The following is a 24880-nucleotide window of genomic DNA, read 5'->3' as shown; positions in this document are numbered from 1 at the left end:
CAAACCAGGAAGACTAATAAAATCCACAGAAATCTACTGCATTAAGCTATCTTCTGAAGCATTCAAGATTTTTGCAGGTGAATTTAACTTTAGGCATGTTTATTTTTATACTAGGTTTTGTTTCAGATCCCTTGTTTAATGAGAAATTGCTTCTGTCCTCTGACATTCCACTATGATCTAGAGTCATCCCACTCAGTGGTAATATTTAACTGAAGAATCTCACTTTGGGGACTAATGAGTTAGAATATGTAAAACCGTTCTCCCTCCCTCTTAACTAACCTTCTGATTGGGCATATCAGATGAAATTAGATGTAGATACTCAATTTCTTGGCAATTTTGGGAGTCCTTGTTGTCTGTAATATTGCTAAATTTAAAATATTATCAAATTCTGGGATTCTAAGTTTTCTAGTCCATCAACCAACACAGAAGTCCCTACAACATTTCTATTCCAATTACATTATACTATCAATTGCAAAGACAGGCTCTGAGGCACAAAATTATTGGAGGGCAGTAGGAAAAAAGAAAGGACCTGCCAATGACAATCTTAAATCTTTTGATCTTATTTCTCAAGATTTTTGAGAAAGCTTAAAAAAAATAATTAGTCATCCAACAAAAAAAGAGTCATAAAAATTTAAAGTCAAGCCCACTGAGAGCCAGATCTAACTTTTTTACAACACAATTAATTCTAGACATCTCTGAATCAAAAAGAAGCTCGGACTGAGATAGTTTTTTTGGACTAGTATTCAGCCATTTACTTCTTGTCTCTACTATTTTGAGATTTTTCAGCTCCATAGACAAACTATGTTACTGTTGCCAAGCACTGTCACCCCCACATACTTTCGGCTGACTAAAAGGCAACACTGCTGTCACAATAAGGATAAGAAATGGAAGTGTACAGACAGCTATTGTAATTAGACCCTAATGTTATGAGGGACAACCACCTTATGGGTGCACATAGCTTCAGGAGGCACCACTCTTCATTTTTAAAAATTTAAGAGACGAAATGTAGTCTGGGAAGTAAATAGGATTATTACACTAAAAACTAACTCTGAGAGTCAGGAAAGCAGAAAGACACAGCATTGGCATGCCAAAGAGCCAGAGAAAGGTTTTTCAGGAACTTCTGAGTCAGCTCTCCCTTACACAAGTAATTAAAATTACACCATTATACCATGAGCTATCAAGACTCAATGATTATGAGCTATCAGACTTCTCCATGGCATTTTGCTCTGAGGAGGGTTTTACCCATTTTCCAGTCACTCTCCTATCTCCTTCCCACCCCAGGGAGTGCGCTTCCACCTCAACAGGGAAAAAAAGGGCTCCCTTAACTGCAAACATGGGATTACATCACAACTCAACATGTCAGCTGTCCCTAGTATCTAAGCAGCCTCAAGGAGAAGGGCTAAAGACCTCTATTTATTCATATGTTCCCCTTACATGGCTCAAGATTTTTTAAAAGCCATTTATTTCTGCCTGTTTTACCTCTCTACTCTCATTGTCTTCTATAAAAGACATAGCCACCACACTAACAGTTATGCTAGCTTTATTTGCTCCAGTTTGACAGATGAGTTTTTGTAAAATGAATAAAACCCTTCAAATTCAGACACTACTAGGAGCTTCTACAGAACTAACAGCTAAAGACTAAAGCGATTTTAAATTCATGAAACTATGTAAGATATTGCAAATTAGTCATAGTTTTTTCATCTTTCTCTCTCAGTTTAAATTATCTTTTACATTTTCTGTGAGCACTGGTGCATATACAACTGTCACCCCTCAAACAGCATTCTTTAGAAATGTGAGATTAAAATCTTTCTGCCTTTCCCTGATACAAGGCACCCGTAGCTGACACAATTCTCCAAGGGTCAACTTACAAAATCACACAAATATGTTTGCCTCCCAGCTCTTGACATCATCTTTGCTGACTTTCTATCAAAACACAGCATTTGGATATAATTCATAGTAACTACAAGCCTTTTTCTTCATACTGCCATCTACTACTCAGTCTTTTAAAGGAGTATTTTTCTTTCAATCTGAACCTATTTAGGCAGCAGATAAAAACCAGTTAATTTCTATGATCCAATTGTCCATCACTGTCTTAGGATAAAAGGGAATACTGATGCCATCACTGTCCACATTGTTTGCAACATAAGCCTTCACCAAGCCTTACCATGCAACTATCACATCATCTGAAAAACAGCTCTGTTTTCCAGTACAGCAGCTTACTAGCTGATGTGTACATGCTGAGACAGTCAGCCTCTGACTGACAGGATGAGGGAGTTGAATACTTCCCAGTGAGGGCAGCCACACAAATCTGGAAGGGCAGAGTTGTGCTGTGAGTTCTGTGCATGAGATAGTGAAGGCATTTCTGCTGTCTTCACACTTCATAGTCACTCCTTGCTGACAGTCCCAGATGCAGACAGAGCACAATCCTCTCCTGTTAGCCCATACTGCTTCTCTAAGCGCAGAAACTGTTCTGCACAAACTGGCGCTTCCCAAGCAAGCTCCTGAAGTTATCTATGTCTTGTCTTCCTCCTTGTTTTCTGCTTAGTGATGATTAAACTCCTCCATGTCACAGTGCTTGTCTTGTGTAAGTGTAGCTGTCCTGTAGTCATGTCCTCAAGGTATCCACACATGCCACAGAGTATTCAAGTACCAACAGCATGACATGGAGGACTGTCTTCCCTGATAAAATCTTTTATGATTTGAAAACATCATCCAAAGGACAGATAATGGGATCAGGAAAGAGAAATCATGTGACATTTGCAGCACAAATATCTAATGCAGAACATGCAATATAGAGGAAATCCATCATGTGGAAGGGTTAATTAATAATAAAGTTGAGTGTTCCTCTGTATTATTTATATGGAAACTTACTTTGAAACATTTACATCACTGCATCGGGCTTCAAAGTAAATCCTCTATGCAGACAAACCAATGCTTTTGTTCAGTTTTATGCAAAGTGGTAGGCCTGCTTGTCAGAATGAGAACAACATTTGCTGGTTCACATCTGCAGAAGGCATTTTGTACGGTTGTTTGTGTTTTGGGCACAGCTGTTCCACATCTCTGTCCATTCCCTTGCATTCAGTTACTGTATGAGCGACTTTTTATGGAACAGCTGACCTGAAATTCATCATGGCTGACTCCTCTTTCAAGAGGATAATAGACTAAGATGATGACACAACACTTCAACTAGATGACACATCAAGCCTTAGGATTTCAAAAGGCCCTACACTTGTTAACTCCAGGGGGCATCCACATGAAAAGAAACTTAGACATTAAGTTCTCAGCATTCCAAACATTTCAGTTATTTAGTTCAAATCTGTTTAAATTATGTCAGGAAACTTTCTGCTAAAAACAGAGCAAGAGTATGAGACATTTCTATGCATGGTTTCACAGTTTAAAAGCGAACAATTTCAATAGTTGGTACTGACTTTAACAAGTTATATCTCTACACAGCTCTCAACTCAGCTTAACTCTTACACACCTTGGAAAAGGTAAGCAAGCATTTCTAAAACCATGTTACAGATTAATAATTAAATACTAGAAAAAATCTGAATTGGCTCGCAGTATATTAGCTCAAGTACCAGAAGCACCTTGCCACAGCAGCCAAGAAGAAAGGTAGACAATACTAAATAGGCGCTCTCATAGATTGTAGTAGCTGATTTAGATACTTAAGTATTATGTCGCAGAAACATCTCAAAAGGTAGAAGATATACATTTAACTACATCCCTCAAGTCAGACAGGAACTGAGTTCTCATATTCTAACTCCCAGCTCTGTGCTTGGGCCTGCTAACTAGAGGTAGCTAAGTAAATACCATAGGAGGAAGCTTATCTCCATTAATGTCATTTGTAAAATTCCTCCAGATAACTTGGTCCAATATTTTGTCCCTCTTCTCAACCTTATGTATCTAAAAACCAAACCACTAGCAATTCGTAGATCAAGGCCTGAAACTAAATGGGTGTGGCCTCTGGATTTATTTCCTGAACTGGGAGTGTAATGAAATACCTTCAGATTAGAAGGTCCGCATATTTTTTTCTGGAAAAGCAGGTTTTAAGGTCTTGGTTTCTAAGCAGTATCATAATTAATAGGTTAATATGCTTGATTTTTTTTTTTCTTTATGATGTTGATGAAGAAAGAATCACTTTAATGTTAAGTCCACCAAAACTGCTTGAAACAGTCTAAGCCTACAGACAGAAATTACTCTTGAAAAGTGATATTTTCAGCTCCTGTAAGAAGACAAAGATGATAGGCACTGCCACTGAGCTCCCTTTTGCACTTGCGTTTAGCTGAGATGATGCAGAGGAGGTAAACTGGCCCCCTGACACACATGCAGTCAAATGGCAGTGACAGAATCCTCATCCACTTCACGATGATGGTGAGAAGGGTCAGTATTGATTAAATTCATGTTAGCACTTAAAATGCAACACACAGCATAAAATCCTGAAGCATTCCCTCTCTCCAGCCTTAGGATAATATGAAACTAAATCAGAAATTCCACTGTAGAATTTAAAGAATCTTCCAGATCCTCATGATGAAATCTTGCCATGACATTAACTTGCCAAAGTAAGAGTTATTCCAGAAAGGTTTTTGAGTCACTTCTCTTATATAGAAAATAGAGCCAATGTGAAAGAAAAGTCTTTAATGAATTTCACCTTTTTCAGTTCTCACTTTGCAATTAAAGTCTCTTAGTGGAATTCCACAGGATGTCAAATACTAATTTACTGCTGTTACAGTTTGAAGGAATGGACTAATCTAGCCTAATTTAGCACCCTAGAAGATGGGTTTCTATTCTAAGATAGCTTTCTCTGCTCCTTCTTTAGTCAATGCATAAATAAAGCTTTCTGCAACAGGGTAGCTTATTCCAAAACAAGTATCCCTCATGGATTTCCCTCTTTAGGTGCACATCTCTCCTCACAAGCTGTGCGAATAATCATGTTAACTTAAGTATGAACAAAATACCACTACCCTGCCCTACTCAGAGTTTTCTTTATGAGGTACTTCTGTCTGTCACTTAAAAAGTCAGTAAAACATCTTACTAAATAAAAAGACATTTTACACATATCGGGATCCTTGCAGACTAACATATGCTCAGTACAAAGACAATCAAGTAAGACATTCATGTTATAGAAATTACTTATACATATATTAAATAGTAAGTGATTTGTTAGATATATTTTTTAAGTGTTTTAAAAGAAAGATTGATTGGCTAAACTGATTCTTTAAAAGATAAAAACTTAACATTAAGCAATGACAATTAAATAAATACATGCCTGAACAAGCAATTAATTGATATAGTACAGTAATATACTTTCTAATATGTTAGTTTTGCACTGTTGCTCACCTTCAAATATGCAAAAAATTGCCACATTGTGCAGCAACTTTAATGTTACCTCAAACTATTTATTGGTAAGTATGTGTGAAAAGCTTTAACTCACAGAACCAGTATCAGAAATGGAAGAAATTCAACATAAGCAGCTCCTTCTACAATTTTGACCCAACTGTACTTCAAATACATGTCTTTCTTCAGTATTCTGTTCACACGCTCCTTGTCTGAACTGTAACCATACATTTAGAAAAGTGGACTTGATTCTTTCTCTTCTTCCAACTTTAATAACTTTCTATCTTGAATGGAACACATCTAGACTGCAGTCATAAGTGACACTAACAAAAGTGACCTCTGTAAGGGTGTAAGGGAAACCATAAACCTGACATCTGGGTTAGTGCTTGAAAATAGTTCAGCAGAATATACTATGGTGCAAAAGGCACAGAATATTACCGAGAAATGATGAGTCCTTAGGTATTTTGTCTGGAAACCATACTGCATTCATATTTCTGCAACCTTGGTTTTCAGAGGAAAACTAGAACACAATAATGAAATGTCACCAGTAAAGCTGAGTCAAAAGGATTAGATGGATGAGAATGACCTACAGGGGATATTTATAATGAATATCCCCGATAATCTCCAGATGTGAGACCTCGTAGGATACAACAGTATCTCTCAGTTCTTAAAAAGCAAACCAAAACCTTTCACTAGGTTCATACTCAGTAGCCCCTGGAGTCAGTAGAGGTGGATTTAATACAGTTTTCTACTTAAAGAAGCTTATTTTCAGTAATGAATAATGAAAGCACACGTATAATTAAAACACTAAAATGCAATAAAGATATAACATGAAAATTTCAGTATTGTGTGCTCCCTTTACTTTCTTGCATTTTCCCACAGAAAAATCGTCACATACTTTCTTAAAAGGCCGGTCTAACTCTTTCTAACCCTGTAGGAGTAAAAAGAACACAATGAGCATGGACCTGACAGCCCTTGTGAGACTGCATCTGGAATACTGTGTCCACCTCTGGGCCCCTCAGTTCAAGGACAGGGAGCTGCTGGAAAGAGTTCAGCTCAGAGCCACCAAGATGATGGAGTGGAGCATCTCCCTTATGATGAGAGGCTGAGGGAGATGAGGCTTTTCAGCTTGGAAGAGATTGAGGGAGTGAGCTCATTAATGTTTAGAAATAGATAAAGAGCGGGTGTCAGGAGAATGGAGCCAGGCTCTTCTCAATGATGTCCAAGGATAGGACAAGAGGCAACAGGTACAAGCTGGAACATAAGAGGTTCCAAAGAAACATAAGGAAAACACTTCTTCAATGTGAGGGTGACGGAGCAGTGGAACAAGCTGCCCAGATGGGTTGTTGAGTCTCTTTCTCTGGAGACATTCAAACCCCACGCGGACAAGTTCCTGTGTGACCTACTCTAGATGGTCCTGCTCTGGCAAGGGGGTTAGACTAGATGATCTTTCAAGATTCCTTCCAACCCTTGAGATTCTGTGAGTGATTCTGTGATAGGAAAAGGGTTGAAGAAAAACAAACAATCTGAAAAAATTGGTCTGACTTATTTTGTGGAAAATTTAGAAAGAAATCAAATCTATTTCTTAGAGACATATTTTTTTTCCTAGTGAAAAAAAATGCATCATTTTTCAGAAACACTTCTTAGTGGATATTCTGAATTCTTTTTTTTTTTTTTAAATTTAAGATAGACTGTGGCAGAAAGTCTCTTTCCCATTTTCTTATCCTTCAATAATTTAACTGTTTTCATAAGTAAATGCTCTGACAATGTTTTCTTCAAAAACAAATATTGCATTACACTATAAGCTCTGTTTGAAATACAAGGTTGACTTAATATCTAATATTTGTGTATATTTTTGCTTGGAAGTTTTGAGTCTTGTTAAGTGTGCTAAACCATGATGCCCATCTGGATATGAAATCTACCTCTTTTTTTGTTTTTTCCTCATGCAGTTTGGGCTTTTTCTCTTTTGCATACTATGATCTTTACGTCTGTATTTTGAAAGTAGCTTAATTTTTTCCAAACTCTGCAATTACAAGACAATTCATTTCTTGACCCTAGAAAAAATGCTTTGAGGGAAAGCTGCATAAAAACAAGACAGGGAATTCCACATCATGAATATAAAATATACCTTTCTATACCTAATCAGCAACTGATAATATGTTGTTGTTTAACCCCAGCTGGCAACAGAAAAAATATAGTGTTGGAACACCAAATATTTATTCATGTGCTGCAGTGACCATGAGATGTAGTACAGTGTAAGATCCTGTGGAAAAGGAGGAAGAAGACTCCGAGCTAAAAGGAAGACCTCAGCTTGTCCAGCACACTGGTGGGCAAGGCCCAGTGGGATGCAGCTCTGAAAAGGCCGGAGTTCAGTAGAGCTGGGTGGTCTTCAGGGAGAGCTTCATTCAAGGACAAGAACATTCTACTCCAATTTGCAAGGAAGTGAGCAGGGACAGCAGAACACCAATGTGGTTCTACAGGGAACCCCTGACTGAGATCTAGCTCAAAATGGAAGCTAACCAGAGATATAAATGGAGAGAGGCTTCCAAGGACAAAACAGAGAAGCCCCACCTGGCCAGGCAGAGATGGTTTGCAAATCTCAGCTGGTGCTGAAACATACAGCATGTAAAGGGTAACAAGCTGCATCAAGAATGAAAGCCAAAGGAAATACGAACTCGCTGCTAAATGGGGTGGGCAACCCAATGAAGGACACTGAAAAGGCTGAGGTACTCATTACTTTCTTGTCTTTGTTTTTTAGTTGCAAGGTCTGCCACCTTGGTCCCTGAGCTTAGTGGCAGAATTTAAGGAACAGAGACAGAAAAAAAATTAATTGGGGATTGCTTAGGGAAACACACAAGTGTATGGGCTTAGATGCAATGCATCTAAGGCTAATGAGGGAATTAGTTCATGTCTTGTAAAAGCTGCTCTCTAGTATCTTTGAAAGGCCACTGGTTAAGAACTGAAAGATCTGCCCAGTGTGGTTGTGGAATCTCTGTCTTTGGAGATATTAAAAACTTGATTTGACAAGTTGAGAGCAGACTCATTTAACTTTGAGCAAGAAGTTAGACTGGATGACCTCCAGAAACCCCCTCTCAAGTCTTTGTGATTATGCCCATTGCCAAACCCATGTATCTAAAACATACTCATTGCTGACTATAGATACATTGATATCAGCTGGAAAAACAAGATTTCAAAATTGCTTCCATGCACATTGAAAGCCAGAAGCAAGCATTTTCAAAGCAGCAGATCTGTCTAACCCATATGAAAGCCTTCTATTATACAGAAGGGATTCATTATTTCATTGGTGTAAAGGATTGCTTCTGCTATGGTGTCAGGACTGTACAACAGCAGTGTTTAATCATCCTAGGTGTCCCCACTGGCATGAAAAGGAAGCTCTTCATTTCAAATGCTGCAATATACAACCTCAATACATTTCACTCTAAGTCTCATCAAAGAATGAGTGGCTGTCAAAATCTCAAAAGTAGATAGATTTTAAGAGCAGAGGTAGAATTACAGTGTAAGAAGTGTAATGAAAAGCTTTCTCTGAAATGCAACAACACTTACGACATGGAGTCCACATAATTTGGAATGGTGACATTCTTATTCATTTTCCCATTTGAAGGCAGACAGAGAATCATCCACACAATAAACTCGGTTTGTCTCAGGCCTAACCATAGAATTATAGAATAGTTTGAGTTGAAAGGGACCTTAAATATCATCTAGCTCCAACCCCCCTGCCATGGGAAGGCACACTTGCCATTAGACCAGCTTGCTCAAAGCACCATCCGACCATGCCTTCAGCACTTGCAGGCATGGGGCATCCAGCTTCTTCGGGCAAACTGTTCCTGTGCCTCACTACCCTCACAGTGAAGAAGTTCTTCCAAATATCTAATCTATATATACCTTCTTTCAGCTTAAAGCTGTTATCCTTTGTTCCATCACTACATGCTCTTACAAAAAGTCCCTCTCCAGCTTTCTTGGAGGCCCCCTTTAAATACTGGAAAGCTGCTCTAAGGTCTCCCCAGAGCCTTCTCTTCTTCACACTGCACAAAACCATCTCTCTCAGGACTCGTCCCAACAGATTCACATCCTTTTTATGTTCAGCCCTCTGTCTCGGGCTTGGCTGAGACTCGGTTAATTTTTGTAAGAATCAAGGAGGAGGTATTACTCCATCAGGGACCAATGGACTAGGGAGGGAGGATCAACTCCCTTGACCTGCTGGCAATGCTTCTTTTGATACAGCCCAGAACACAGCTGGCTTTCTGGGATGCAAATGCACATTGTCAGGTCATGTTAAGCTTCCCATCAACCAACACTCCTAAGTCCTTCTTTTCAAGGCTGCTCTCAATCCATCCTCTGCCCTGACTATATTTGTGCTTGGGATTGCCCCAACTCATTTGACAGACTTTGCACTTGGCCTTGCTGAACTTCATGAGGTTTGCACAGGCACACTGCTCAATCCCACTGTCCATGTCACCAATGTCACTGTCACCATGTCACTGTCTTAAACAGTGCTGGTCCCAATACCAGCCCCTGAGGAACACCACTTGTCACTGCTCTCCACTAATAATCAGCCTATTTTCCTTGTTATTAATACATATTGCTGGCAGTAGAGAAATGAGGTGAGATCCTAATTCTGATTACTTACATATCAAGGAATCAGGGAAAGAAAGATTGGAATATGACTGCTTTCTGAAGAAACAAACACATCAAATATGAGTTTAAGACCCATTAGTGAGGTTTATGCTGATGGTCAATACAGAGCATAGCAATTAATTAGGAATAGGACACTTACTGCATTTAATGGGGTTTCTTTGTCACAAAAAACAAGAGTGTCAAAGTCCCCTGTTAATGTGCTGTGTTTCTGTTAGTTGACTTGCAGGATAACATCTTTCTAAAAAGTATGAAAATGTATTGTGTTTTGTCCGAACCCACCTAACACAAAAAAGGCATCTATGGTGTTGGCATTTTTACACCATTTCCATATCTGTGTATTTCACAGCTGAATCCACAGCAAATGAGCATCCATTTGCTCAAATTGTGATCTGCAAGAGGTGTATAACTATCATGGCACCTCCTGCACAAATTTCTGGAAGCAAATGTGACTTCAAAATTACATGGGTAGCACTTACAACACTGAACAGCTATCAGTTCTGAGGAGACGTACCTGCACAGCTAAAACCTGAGTATGCTCTAGACTAGACCCACCAATTCAAAGCTTACATCAATGAGAAGGAAAATACAGAAATAAAACTTGTGTCCAGCAACCAGGCTATTAGAAGTTTAAATAATCGCTCTTGTTTATGGTTTTAATTACTAGTCATTTTTCCATGCAATGCATCATAATTTCTTTTTTCTTAAAAGGCAAATATTATTATGTGAACTACATTGTAATTTATCTACATCCTGAGCATTTGTCAGTCCCTGCCCTTTCCTTCCTTCTACATCTCATTACAAATATTGATATTTCTCCTTTCCTGCACTCTCCACAGTCATTTTGTCCTGTTTTCTGCCTCCTAGCTACACAGCCCTGCCTGGTCTTTTCACACAAACTCATATACCTGCAATCCACCCATAACCACTTTTTGAGCTCCCTTCACATAAGGCAGACCTGACTCAATTTTCTTCATGCAAAACAAAAGCAATAGAGAAATAGTGACTGACACTCCCTTGCTCCAGGAATTATCTTTTCAACAATCCATACAAAAAAAACCCATTAATACCAGGAGGTTACTATTCCTTTTTGTTTATTTTGGAGCTATCCCAATTTCTTAATATAGTTTTTCATCTGCCCAGAGGATATTTAAGAGGACACTTCATTTCAATACTAAAGTGCCTCACCATTCTTCATTATAACCAAAGTAACATTATTTTCTCTTTTCTCAGCCATGAGAAGGCCAGACTTGCTGTATTATGAAATGACAGCACAGGCAATATGCCAGTGGGTTCATAGTTTAAGTGACAGGACATCAACTACCTGACAAGGTCGATGACTCTCTCCCTTGGAGCAGTGCTGACTGGCTCATCATTAATCATTATGATCTGATCCCCTGGTATAAGCTTTCCTTCAGAAGGGCCTCCTGGAGACAAATGGAGTGGAAAAAAAACACATAGGTTAGCAGACCATTGTAAGTGCACAGACATGCATACTCTGAGTGGTTTTCTTTTTCAAATAATAGCATAATAATAGTGGATTAGCAGCTTCTACTAAAGCTCCTCATGTTAAGTTCCAAACCCATGTCTAGTCACCTAAAAATAAGGGCTTGGTTTTCTGGAGGACCAAAAGGACCCATAAGAGGTGGTCTAATTCACTCTTTAAGATGCGATCAACCACACCTTACTAATCCCTGATCAATGTGTGTCAGATTTCTTCTAAGACCACCCTGAGGATTACTCCTTTTCCTGTAAATAAATGATCCTGTTTAACTATTGTTTCTTCCCCAGTGTCTACACAAGACCTTCCTTGTTGCAACACTGTTTCTTTTCCCAGACAAGGTAATTCTGCAAAATTCTCACTCCTCTTTCCTACGAAATATCACGTACATATTTGAAAGTCGTTCACAGGTCTCTCATCTGACTTTGAAGTTTCTATATCTCCAGTCTCTGAGTACCTTTTACTCTGGATTCCTACCATTTGGTGAACATAAGTTTTATGTACATCCAAAAGCATTGCAACTTTCAGTTGGATACAGATATATTATCCTGAGTAGACCACTAGTCTTGTATGTGTCTAGGTGCTTTGGATTCTGACAATAAATGAGCCTAAATGAGCCTAAATGAGACTAAATGACACAATGAGCCTAAATGCTCATTGAATTTATGCTTTACAAAATGCATATAATACTTTGCTTCTCAGCATGACTACATGCTCCGAAGAAGGTGTGACATCCTAACAGCTAGTGAAAATGCATATCCTCTCTAGTCTTCAGTCTTTAAACTCCACAATGATGATAAATAAAAATGCCAATATTACCAATAAGAATATAAAAGTCTTAAATGTTTCAGTATCAAAACCAAGTCATTTAATAACTGAACTAATGCTGTTCCTTTCTACTGAAGTCTGAAAATTTCACTTACGTATTCAGCAAAAATGGATGCAAATCCGTTCAGGAGAACATTGCCCTGAGCTCAGCTTTCCTCCCATTTACTTGGAACAGAATAATACCTTTTCAAAACTGAACCCTAACATAAAACTGCATTAATAATGCTAACTTGGGAGGAAAGAACTGCTGGATCTAGTTAAAACATTAGTTACACTGCTCACTTAATCTGAAAGCAACACAAATATAATCAATAGACACAGGTGGGTAAATGACATCAGAACTTCACAAAGTCAATTTTCCCTGTCCTCTGCTCTCTATGGGGGTTGTGGAGAAGATATCGAAAAAAAGAAAAGTCAAAGCTCCGCTCTTGTCTCCACGGCAATTTTACGTAACAATGAAACTTCTAAGTGTAAGAGAGCAGGATCCTGCTATGTAAGAATCTCATTAGTCCCAGGTTTGGTTCCCCGTTTGTTCAGAAATACCACAAACCTCACTAATTTTCATTCCAAGACAGACACTTAAGGATCTATTTTGGCCTGGCTTTTTGCCATATAGTTATTTCGAAGTATAATTTTTTTGCAAGCACAAATATCACAGTTGGAAATCTAGTTCTCCTTGAGAAGCTGATGATAAAAAGAACGAAAATATGAAAGTTTTAAACTCAGAAGTCAACATGCCCCTTGAAGATTGATTCAATGGCAATGAAGGTGACATCAAACCAATATAAACATAACAGGGAGAAGACCTTCTTTCCTTCAATGAAGTGGGTTGACTTTTTTTTCACGCAAACAATGGTAATAGCTCAGAGCAATTAGCTAAAACTGGCTTTCTGTTAACGCATCTACATAACATTAAAAAATGAGTACAAGGAGGGAAACTACTGAATAATATAGGCTTAAAATCCTACCTTTTAGGTTTTTTTTAATCCTGATTATTCTGTCTGCCTGAATATTTTAACCGCACTCAAATTTGTAAGTGTAGTTCATCTCAGTAGATGAAGCCCAAGTTTGCTTCTGGAGTCAGGTTGGGAAAACATACCTGGTGTTACTGAGCGTACAACAACTGGCTTTTCACTACCAGCCACAAACCCAAATCCTAGCACAGGATCCCTCCTCATTTCCACTTTCCGAGGGGCTGGAGGGGTTATTTGGCAGCTCTCTATTCGAGGGTCTTCAAATGTGGCTGATTGTGTCATGTGACTGTGAAAAAAAAATAAAAGATGGAAAAAGGAAAAAAAGTATTAAAACATGGTTTTGTGATATCTACTTGAGTCAAGCAATTTCTGCAACGATATGAGATGAATACCTGAAATGTTCTCACTATAGGAACTGAAACATCAACTTAATAATGTTCTATTAGATTTTCTTACACATAAAGTAATAGTGCTGCTGGCAAGTCTCAAATACTAATCAATAGTATCAGCCTATAAAGAAGTCTCTCTTTGACAGCATACATTTAATCATATCCCATATATGAAAGAAAAATAACCCAATAATAGAGCCTTTGCCATCTGTGCTTCAATTTTTCATCCTTCAATTTTTGGAAGGGAAAAATAATAGAGTGACCTGCTCATGATGAAAAACAGGACAATTAGAATCTTCCAGATTTTTACAAGAGAAGAGGACACATATTTAAATCTGTTTTTCTAAAATGTTAAGCAAATTGCCAAGCCAAGTTCTCTCAAATAGACTACCTAAGGCGCAGGTAAGAGCTCTACATATACTGCTCGAGTAAATGCTCTGAAGTAATTCGAAACTGTTCCAGGGAAGAAAAAAACCCCAGCAAATCAAACTTATCAGCAATTACTAAAATACTTTACTTTCACCTCCAGTGTTACAACAAAGTTTACTTATTCTACTCAGAAGAAAAAATTCTCATGCCTGGAGAGAAAGGTTGTCACTTTTCAAGCAGAAAATACAAAAGATGAAAGCTATCCAACATCACATATCCATGAAAGACATCATGTATTAAAAGCATAGAGACTTCTAAATTGACATTAATAAACACTGAAGTGTGACTGATGCTGTATGCAGACCGAACTGGAACATACTTTGTGTTTCCCACACAATGACTAGATCTCTCCATTGAATCACAGCTAACAATTCCCAGTGTCGATTATGCAGACAAATCACTCCAGTGTCATACCCTTACAAATGTCATTAATTGAACTCATGTGCTTCAGCAAAACTACTTGCCATTGCAGACAACAAGCAATACCTGGTCAGCGTAGCACAAATGCAGACTACAGCTCACGGGAACAGGTTATTGCAGTTGTGACAGACCTCAGATAGTATTTGTGTAAAGCTGCCTGTCCAGAAGTTAACTCTTTTTTTTGTCTTCAAGAGACTGTAAACCTGCACGTGATGAACCAAATCCAGCTCTTAGTGGATAAACGCAGTAGACAGAGCTGAGTGCCAACCCCACCTGCTGGAAGGGCACAGGCTCCTGTGCTCCAAGTCCCCAACCTAAGAATGCTGCAAAGGACACAGGTGAGGCAGATATCCTCACAGCAGTAGGCCATACCATCAGTTTGAAAGTTGGTCTCCTCATAAATAATATGAAAATCAAGTCATTTTTCCATAGCCTTGATAATCTTACATATAACATGTGGTAACATGAGAGTTAGGAGACATTCGATTGCTCTCTCCTCCTATCCCTTTTCTGCTTTCAAACACAATTCCCTGAAGATCTCCAGACAAGCAGTCCATAAGGGAAAAAGCATGCAGAGATCCATTTTCAGTATAAATGGCTGAAAAACTTCTCTGATCTCTCCTCAACACATATACCTTGGGTATGACATCAGTTTCTATTCTCTCTATACTCTACTTCTATTACTGATACCCAGAAGGTAGCAAAATTTCAGTAACTCTCAGAGGGAGTTTATTTCTGTGACTGGATTTTTCAACCCTCTTCTTCAAAGAAACTCAATCCCTATCACTAGATTCAGTAAGAGTAATATGCTGACTTTCTATGTGTATGAGCAGAGGTAGAAGGTACTTCCTTACAAAAACAGGAAACAGAATATCTCTGTGCTCTCCTGTATAAGGTATATATACGTATATATATATACTTTTATATATATATAAGCTTTATATATATATATACTTATATATGTCAGAAAAAAACCCCATTTTCTTTGACTAGGTAGAGCACCACATCTGATATTTCATTCTCCTCCTCCTCCTGTTCCTCCTGTTTTTGTAAATTCATTTTTGACAATTTTCTATTATGTTCACTGAAAAGAACAGAAGTTAGATAATCCAGTTTTATGCGGACTCTATGAAATCTACCTTCAAGACCTCCCAGATAGCTTCCTGTTCATCAACTCCTATTTATGATCTGGTCTTCTAGATGTTCACATAATTTCTCATTCAAATTAGACCCTTTCTGATATTTCCAAAATTGTCTATTTCAATTTGTGAACTTTGCTTTGCATTTGCCACCTCTTGCAAGTGATTGAAAAATGTTCTATTTGATCATTTCTTCCTAATAGCTGTTTCTTTGTTTTGTTTTGTTTTTGTTTTTGGAGTACTACAAGCTGATGCTGTCTCCAAAGTGGAAAGGCTGTATTTACAAGCAGCTTGAAAATACCGCTTGAGCATTTGAGAACTACTTTTCTGCCATTGTACATCCTCTCTTTTCAAGCACTCATGTAGCCTCGTTTGAAAACTAAACAATGACAGAAAAAAACACCCAAATCAAACAACACAATCCCCCCAAAACCCCAACAACAGCTGCACTTCAGATATCAAATTCCAAGGGCTGACATGGTGATTTGCTCAAAAGAGCAGCTCTGATACTGGATGCCTCGCTCCAGTCATTGCAGCAGCTTGTACTGAAAATCTGCAGCAGCACAGCTCAGTTACTCAAAGCCTACGCAAAAGGATCAGCGAGGAACAGTCCATCATGACTCTGAGTGGCGCAGCAGGTTTTATTGATTTTTAAGGTTATCCACCTTCAAATGTATCAACTAAAAAGACTCTGTATCTCACGCTTCCACAGCTTGCTGCATCAGATATTCTTGTATCAGCTCAGTATGTTGGAAGTGTATTTCAAGAGAGTAGTAAGATATATGAATATGATCCCAGAAGAGATTAGATGAATACTCAAAGCTTCATGTGATGGTACATTGACAAACTCACTTCCTCCTGTGGCTAGTTCATTATTGAGATGCCTGTTGTAGTACCATAGTTCAAGACTAATTTGAATTTTGCATTAATTGGATGTATTTGATCTCCATATCAGTTACATAAAATAATGACTCCTGAAGAATAACTATGCTATGAATTCTAAATTAGAATCTAATAAACTCGGACTCAAAACTGACACTTTGGGAAATCTTACACAGATCATCACTTAAACAGCGATACAATGTCTTATATCTTCTACACTGCAAGCTTCCTGTTTCTTTCAAATACAGGAGAAATGTGTTTAGATAGTACTGTGCTTAGATCATACCTAAAGATTTATATTTCTGAAGAAAAAATGGATGAAAAGGAAAAAGGCAGACATTTAAAATATGAACTATTCTTTCCACATGTACGAATGCAAGCTGCCTTAGGTTGCCTTTTCAAAGAGAGATACCTATTTCCTAACATTTTCAATGACTGAGATGAGTCCCAGCTTTACAAAAGGCTATCTTCTCTGACGTACTCTTATTGTGAGCAGTGTGAGACAGCTGCCATTATCAAAGAGAATAATTCTTGGAGAATTTCTTGAACACAGATTTTATATACCAGCCTCTTCTGAGAGATAAACTACAAGCTATGGAAAATCATAGCAGAAGTGTAATTCCAAGTACTTACTCTCAAAAGCTCTCTGTGGCAACTACTCTACTCAAAAGAGAGGGTAACGGAAGAACTGAGACATCAGGCATCTGAGTGTGCATGTATCGTCACACAGAGCAGAACAGAGGCATTGCTGGGTGGCATAAAATTTATATGCATGCTTACCCATGCAGGGACCTACATTGAGTGAAGGAGGAAGAAAATCAGGAAAGAAAAACACCTTGGGCTGTGAGATGAGCTGTGAGAAGGCAGCTAGCACCTGCAAACACAATTCAGTTGCCCAGGACATTATGGGCAGTCTAACGTAAAAAGTGCATACCTGAATTAATGCTTGGGAAATTCAGAGTTACGGTTTAAGGTTGGAATTTTAAATCTTCACATCATTAACTTCATAATGATTAACTTGGTAACCCTTTCTTTGGAAATCTTCTTAGCATTTTCCTCATTCAAATTACATGCTGAATAACCCAAGCAATATCTAAACAAAGACTGTAATTAAAATGAGAGCTTGATTTAATAATGCACATTAGTAATTAAAAGCAAAGTATCTCAGCACAATGCAATTTCAGCCTTTGGATTTTGACACATCATTCTCTGTCACTCAGGGATTAGTGGGCTAATTCAGACAAGTTTGTCTACTGCTGCTAAGAAAGCCTGTCCTCAGCAGGCTGAAGTTTCTTATGCAGGAGTTTGCATTTTCTCAGGAAAATGCTTAGTGGTTTAGTTCCTCTTTGAAGCTGGAAACTATAGCATGAATCCTGCAATCCTGGTAATGATAAACATTGTTTTGGAAATACGTTACAAAGGAACCTGAACAACTTCAGGTCTATTCTGTAAAGACCTCCAGAAAAAGAGCAGAAAAGGTAATACCTCAAGGTGCATTTAAAATAGCTGCACTCCCCAAAACCCTATAATAACGTAATCGTGATAAAATGGCTTACTATCATGACAGCATAAAGATAGGCTGCATTTTTGTGTTTCATTTTGCGTTTTCATATTACAACTGGTTTCAAAAGTTAATACCAATACTCAGTTTTGAGTGTTTAAATGTTTAGTTTCTAACTAGTTAACAATGTCTCTGCTATATAGATTGATTCAACTACAAAATAGATTCTGTTTTGACTTGAGACACAGCAGATGTAATCCTGGTCAATGATGGAGAAGAGTCTGTGGAAATGTCAAACTACTCATGGGCTGATGAGTGGAAGTGGGCGAGGAGGATGGTGATAAGGACTTTTTATCAAAGGTTTCATTCAGAAATAACAAAACCACTTCAAATTCTTGAGCACTGTTAAAATCCTGTCTCATTAGCTCAGAGAAGGTGGAGGATCTGCTTTGTTGATTGCAGTTGTGGCTTTCAAAAAGACCTATGCATGATAAGGACAAACCTTCACTTATAATTGTCCATCTGAATTCCTAAGATCATGCCCATCTTGCACTGAAGTACTTTCAATTACTTCATAAAATAGAATCATACAATGGTAGGGGATGGAACAGACCAATAAAGATCACTCAGTCCACCCCACCCTGCTCAAGCAGGTCTACCTAGCTCAGGTCAATGAAGAACGTGTCCAGGTGGGTTTTAAAAACCTCTAGAAAAGGAGACTACACATCCATCCTGGGCAACCTGGGCCAGGACACTCTCACCTTTACAGTTTTTCCTTATGTTTAAATGGACCTTTTGCGCTCCAGCTTTTGTTCATTACCCCTAGTTCTACCAAAAAAAATGTTGCTCCATCCTCTTGACAGATACTTTTCAAATACTTGTAAATGTTAATGAGGTCCCTCCTCAGTCTCCTCTTTTCCAGGCTGAACAGTCCCAGTTCCCGCAGCCTTTCCTCATATGAAAGATGTTCCAGTCCCCTGATCATCTTGGTGGCCCTGCGCTGGACTCTCTCCAGAAGTTCTCTGTCCCTCTTGAGCTGAGGAGCCCAGAACTGGACACAGGACTCCAGATGAGGCCTCACCAGGGCAGAGTAGAGGGGGAGAAGAATCTCTCTTGACCTGCTGGCCACACTCTTATTGATGTATCCCAGGATGCCATTGGCCTTCTTGGCCATGAGACACACTGCTGCCTCATGTTTAGTTTATTACGAACCAGGACTCCCAGGTCTCTCTCCGTAGAGCTGCTCTCCAGCAGTTCAATTCCCAGCCTGTACTGGTGCGTGGGGTTGTTCCTTCCCAGATGCAGGACTCTGCACTTGACCTTGTTGAACTTCACGAAGTTCCTCTCTGCCCAGTCTCCAGATCGTCGAGATCCTGCTGAATGGTGGCACAGCCTTCTGGGGAATCAGCCAGTCCTCCCAGTTTGGTGTCATCAGCAAACTTGTTGAGGGTACACTCTGTCCCCTCATCCAGGTTATTGATGGAGATGTTGAACAAGACTGGCCCCAGAACCAATCCCTGTGGAACTCCACTGGCCACAGGCCTCCAACTCAATTCTGTGCCATTGATCACCACCCTCTGGGTTCTGTCATTCAGATCCTTTTTGATCCACCTCACTGTCCACTGATCCAGGCCAACTGTCTGAGCTTTCTTATGAGGATGTGATGGGAGATGGTGTCAAAAATCTTGCTGAAGTCAAGGTAGATGACGTCTGCTGCTCTCTCCTCATCTAGCCAGCCAGTTATGCACTCATAGAAGGCTATCAGGTTGGTGATGCAGGATTTCTCCATGGTGAATCTGTGTTCAGTCCCCTGATAACCATCTTTTCCTTAATGTGTTTTGAGATGGGATCCAGGATGAGTTGTTCCGTCACCTTTCCAGAGATGGAGGTGGGGCTGACTGGCCTGTAGCTTCCCAGGTCCTCCTTCTTGCCTTTTTTGAAGACTGGTGTGACATTGGTCTTCCAGACTTCTTGGTTCATATTCTATTAAGTGCCTTGGGTTCTGCACTAAAAATTTCCTTTGCAACCGGAAGTCATAAAAATTAGTGCAACAACGAAAGAAGTGGGGTTGATTCCCACTCAATAACCTGTCTTCAGGAAGTAAAATGGCTTGAGACTCAAGACAGTAATACAGGAACTGATAATAACATGAGGATATTTTACAGTTTTTCTAGTTGATAGTCTCTCCAGTTTATCAAAATGATAACAGTAAAAGGAAATCATCATGGGTGAGAACAAATACACAAACTCTACAGAAAATGAAAATTGACCTTTGTTCTTTCATTATAAATAGTAACTAAATATGAAAAACAATCTTTCTTACTTCTTTCAAGTTCGTGGTATACCTAGTTCCCCTCAGTATATCTCAAGTTAATTTATTTTCTCCAAGAAATCGCCAAAGAATTATTATGAATTAGGGCACAACTGTCAAAGTCATGTATCAGTCGTATCTGTCTTCTATATAGAAATGACATTTCAGAAAAAAGTGCCCAAATAGTTAATGTATTGCAAAGTAAAATTGCTGCTCCTACAGAGAATCTGGTGGCTTCATACACTGTTTTTTTGCTTCATTTTCAGCAAACCAGAGAGTCGCTCATTGCACCAGAGTTCTTTTTAGACATATTCAACAGAGAAAAGGTTTTTTATCAACTGTTCATGAAGAAGTCAATTTTTAACACTTCAGTAAAATATTTGCTACATTTTCACTGTTTTCATGCAGGTGTGTATGTTGAGAATCCAATACAAACATAAAATATAACTAGAAAGATTTATCAGACTTTTTTTTCTTTCTTTCTTTCTAGGACTATCTTCCTGCCCTCGTGTCAATTCTATTTTTTTCATAAGCCTCTTCAGCAGTTAAATTCTCTAAAGTCAGGTCATTTTATAGCACCTTAGAAAATGTTTGGCGCATGCCATCTGGATGAACATATGGCAAAAATGTAATTAGAAAGAAAAAGGTTTGCTGGTTTCAAAAGAAGTTGGTGACAGCTTTTTGATAAAATTGGATACAGGGAAATCTGACACGTAAAAAAATTCAAAATCTACTCTTCTTCCACTGCCAGACATGATGTGCAATCTAAAGCAAGACAAAGTGAAGTAAAATCACAGTGAATAAAAACTCGTATGAATGCAAATTCAGAGGGACAAAAAAATTTAGGCTCATCTTCAGGCAGGCATTGGGAGAAATACACTGTAAGTATATTTTACAATGACAATTAGCATTCACATATTGGAAGTAATTACCTATGTAATGTGTGTCGAATATAATACTGTATATGAATGGTATATATCGGGACAAAACCAAACTTCTATACTTGAATCCCACAAAGACATGGAAATAAGCCTTCAGCTCTAACTGCAGCCTAGCAGTTATTTGGTTTGAGTTTTGTATCTGCAGAATGCTAGAGAGGTTCTCATTTTATTTTCTTCCTCTCAGGATGGCTGCAAGCACTTCTGGAGCTCTGTTCATGATGAACACTGAGTTTCCTATCTAATGTATTGAGATGAGGCTTTTCAGGTACCTGTCAAATGGCAGAAATTGCATAGAAAGATCTTGGTGAAAATGGGCCATAGTAAAGAAAGAGCCAAAGAGGATAGGAAGGAAAACTACAAAGCTCCACTGCAGAGGAGAGTTACGAGTATCACAAGATACATTACAAAACCACAAAGAAAATAAGAATGCCCCCAAAAAAAAGGTTTAAACACTTGACTGTATTAAAAAAAAATCTCAAAGTAAAATCTCTCAGAGTAGAAAATATAAGGACCCAGCAGCACTTACCACCTGAGTGCTGAAATTACTTCCTTTGTAGGCAGGGCATGATGCCTGAATTGCACAGCCAACAGTATTGCACTGAGTGTGTCTCAACTGTACCCGTACACATACGATATATAATGCACTCTGACAGATCCCCTTCAATGTGCTACAGAGCTGCTACACATAGTACTGAGTGGCATTTCTGCATCCAGTATTTTCTCCTGGCAATCTTTTCACACCAAGGTGATGCTGGCTTCAGTAGAGATGTTCCTGGTTTGGAAGCCTATAAGTGGAAGGCAATTCAGTGGCCCACTCTGTTGGTTTGAGCAGGTTTTCATAGCCAAAGGAAGCTCACAAATTATTCATATGTACTAGACCATGGCTGAGGGTTATTAAGCATCGGAATGGGCTGCCTAAGGAGGTAGTGGAGTGACCATCCCTAGAGATATTCAGAAAACACATAAATGAAGTACTGAGGGTCATGGCTTAGTTTAGTGAAGGGCTTGGTAGTATGAGGTTAGGGGTTGGACTCAATGATCTTAAAGGTTTTTTCTAAATTTAATGATTCTATGATTCTAGGATTCTGTGAAGAGCCAGCTGCCTTGGAAAAGCAATTCCAGGGCACGTCCTGTGCTGGTCCTGCATGGGCAGGAAAACCTTACCATTCGAGGGAGTAAGGCAGCAGAAAACCCCAGGACTGATATCAGCTGATTACACGAGAGGTCCCAAATGCACCACTAATTAGCTGGGCCTTGCCTTTTCCTGGAACAGAGATTTGGGACCTCACCATGTCAGTGGCCTTTCAGTGAGTTGGCTCACACACGTGCAGCACAGGCTGGTCATACAGTTCAGGGAGGTAGGGTGTTTGGCCACTAGCCTGCCCTAGGTCCTTCAAGAAGGAAATCATGTCAGTTGTTTTTGTTAGAAATCAGAATTACTGGCTCACTTCCAAAGCAGGAATTTCTCACACTTTGAGTGGTAATGAAGTACACTTTGTTTTTTTTCCCCATAAACAGCATTTTTCTTTATGTGATACGAACAACTGCATTTAGGATTGAGAACTATGTTGAGACCTTTAAAGATGAACTGAAATGTAGCTTTTCATCATCTTCTATGCATGCATCAATAAACCCTGTTGCAACTAAAGACACAGAAAGGGAAAAAAACAAAGTTTACTGAACTGAAAATACCCAATACATTAATTTGGGCTGAAAGTGTCCTCTAGAAAATGGAACAAACAATTCCTCTTCATCTTGCTTTTGAGAGGTTTCACATTAACACCATCAACAGCAATCTGTCGGCTCTGCCTAGCTGAGCTCAGCGGCAAACATCACAGACCTACACTGAGGGCTGCCAACGTTTCTCATCCAGTGAGGAAAAGAAGTTGCCATCTTCAACTCAACATGAACAATTTGTCCAACTTAAATGTTAAAAAAAGAAAGGAGGAGGAGAAACACACTCTGGATATAGCTTTTAAGGTGGTGATTAGATTAGGAAAGCTGCTGACTAAAAAAATCAGGTCTGGTGCTGGAGGCTTGCTCTGACATGCCCATGTCACTCTGTATCTACACTAAGTGTCTGGTACCCTGATAACATGGTAAGAAGACAGAATCCAGATTTAATGTGCCCACTTGTAACCTCCTGGTACAGCTGGACTTGCCATGAACAAGCAGCTAAAATACCAAAGCCCATGCTTCAGCATCTCTATACCTAACTCCTGGTAACTCAGGAATAGTTACAAACATCTAGAAACAAGCACTTACAACAGAAGTAAAAACCATTTGGTTCTCCTTTGAAATTAATCTTCCTCATTCATTCACCAATTGAATGGATGAGCAGGTTACAGAAAGGACTTTAAATTATCTGCTCATTTCCTTCCTTTTCATAGTTTTATACTGGAGGGGTCCTGAACCAAAACCAGCCCTTCTGGCCATACCACATCAACCCAGTATTTCATCTATTGCCTATTCAGCAAAACGTTGCCTTTCTCAGGTGGAAACTAAACATCAGCTGGAAGCAGCAATCAGGTGAAAACAGCAACATATGGGTTAGTAGACACAAAGTGGGTACTCAATACTGCAGCTGCTTAGTTTATCCACAATCAGGTATTTAAAGGTTCAGTGGCATAAATTACTATATCAATCTGGTGAGTACAGAAGCAGATTGGATGGCAATACAGCAACTCACTTAGAAACATGAGTTTCTCTGAGTTCAGGGGCACATGGAAAAGGAATCTGTACGTTAGTACAATAAGCTGTCTCATTTCCCATGCCAGACATGAACTCTCTTCCCTGGAGACTCAAGCACAAGGAAGCTTAGAAAGTTGCTGAGCTTTGACAAAGAAGTCCGATTCCTGCAATGGAGCTGTGAGTGCAAGAAAAAGCTTTTAATTCTCCAGTTACCAGATTGAGTTTATATAAAGTGAAAGGGATCTACAAGAACCAAGGTGTATAGAATGAATTTAAAAGATTTTCATAATAACTCATAAAAGCCTCAAAATCAAGCCTTCATGTTCTGTAACTAAGCCTTCACAGCCAGTCTTCAAAGTAAATCTTCTAATTTTGTAACAACTTCAGAGAAGGCCTCCAGGACCAGAGGAAAAGAGAAACCATCTCTTTCTTTCCGCTTTCACTTAACAACATACAAACAGAGAGGACTACTCTTCTTGATTTGGGAGAATGCCATTACAATTTCTCAGCAAATGCAAAATGAGAAAAAGAACTTAATTGAAATAATCCAGAATGACGGATTGCACCGATGGGTGGTGATGCTGCCAGATAGAGCTGTCATCTGAAAATTAAGATTGGGATATAGAAGGAAGAAAAAGTCAGGTGTATTTTATCTTTTTTTTTTAAATTTTTTTCCAGACAGATTATTCACTGCTCTTCACCACAACATAGCTGATAGATTTTTCTGGGTCTATTTTTTAATTTTAAAGTAAGTTGTTAACCTTTTCATGTGAGAGAATTTCTAGTAACCACAAGGTGTCTTGTATACTTTAAAAACAGAGGTGCTACCGCTCCTGCCTCAGCTTCATTACACACAAGAGCTTTTGCTAAAGCCTGTGCGTAAT

The 24880-nt window shown here is 38.9% G+C and overlaps 1 protein-coding gene across 1 annotated transcript in view; it reads right to left on the bottom strand.

Annotated features, from left to right (window-relative positions):
- The window catches only part of FRMPD4 (FERM and PDZ domain containing 4), a 303831-nt gene that overhangs the window by 55836 nt on the left and 223115 nt on the right, over positions 1-24880 (bottom strand). Inside the window, exons 3-4 of the mRNA XM_061988547.1 lie at positions 13419-13579; positions 11315-11417 (exon numbers count right to left, since the gene is read on the bottom strand). Of these exons, the coding sequence (XP_061844531.1) occupies positions 11315-11417; positions 13419-13579 (264 nt within the window). The remainder of the gene's footprint in view (positions 1-11314; positions 11418-13418; positions 13580-24880) is intronic.

The sequence above is a fragment of the Colius striatus genome, chromosome 1 (genome assembly GCF_028858725.1).
Source record: "Colius striatus isolate bColStr4 chromosome 1, bColStr4.1.hap1, whole genome shotgun sequence".
NCBI lineage: Eukaryota > Metazoa > Chordata > Aves > Coliiformes > Coliidae > Colius > Colius striatus.
This window is presented reverse-complemented; position numbering and strand designations above follow the sequence as displayed.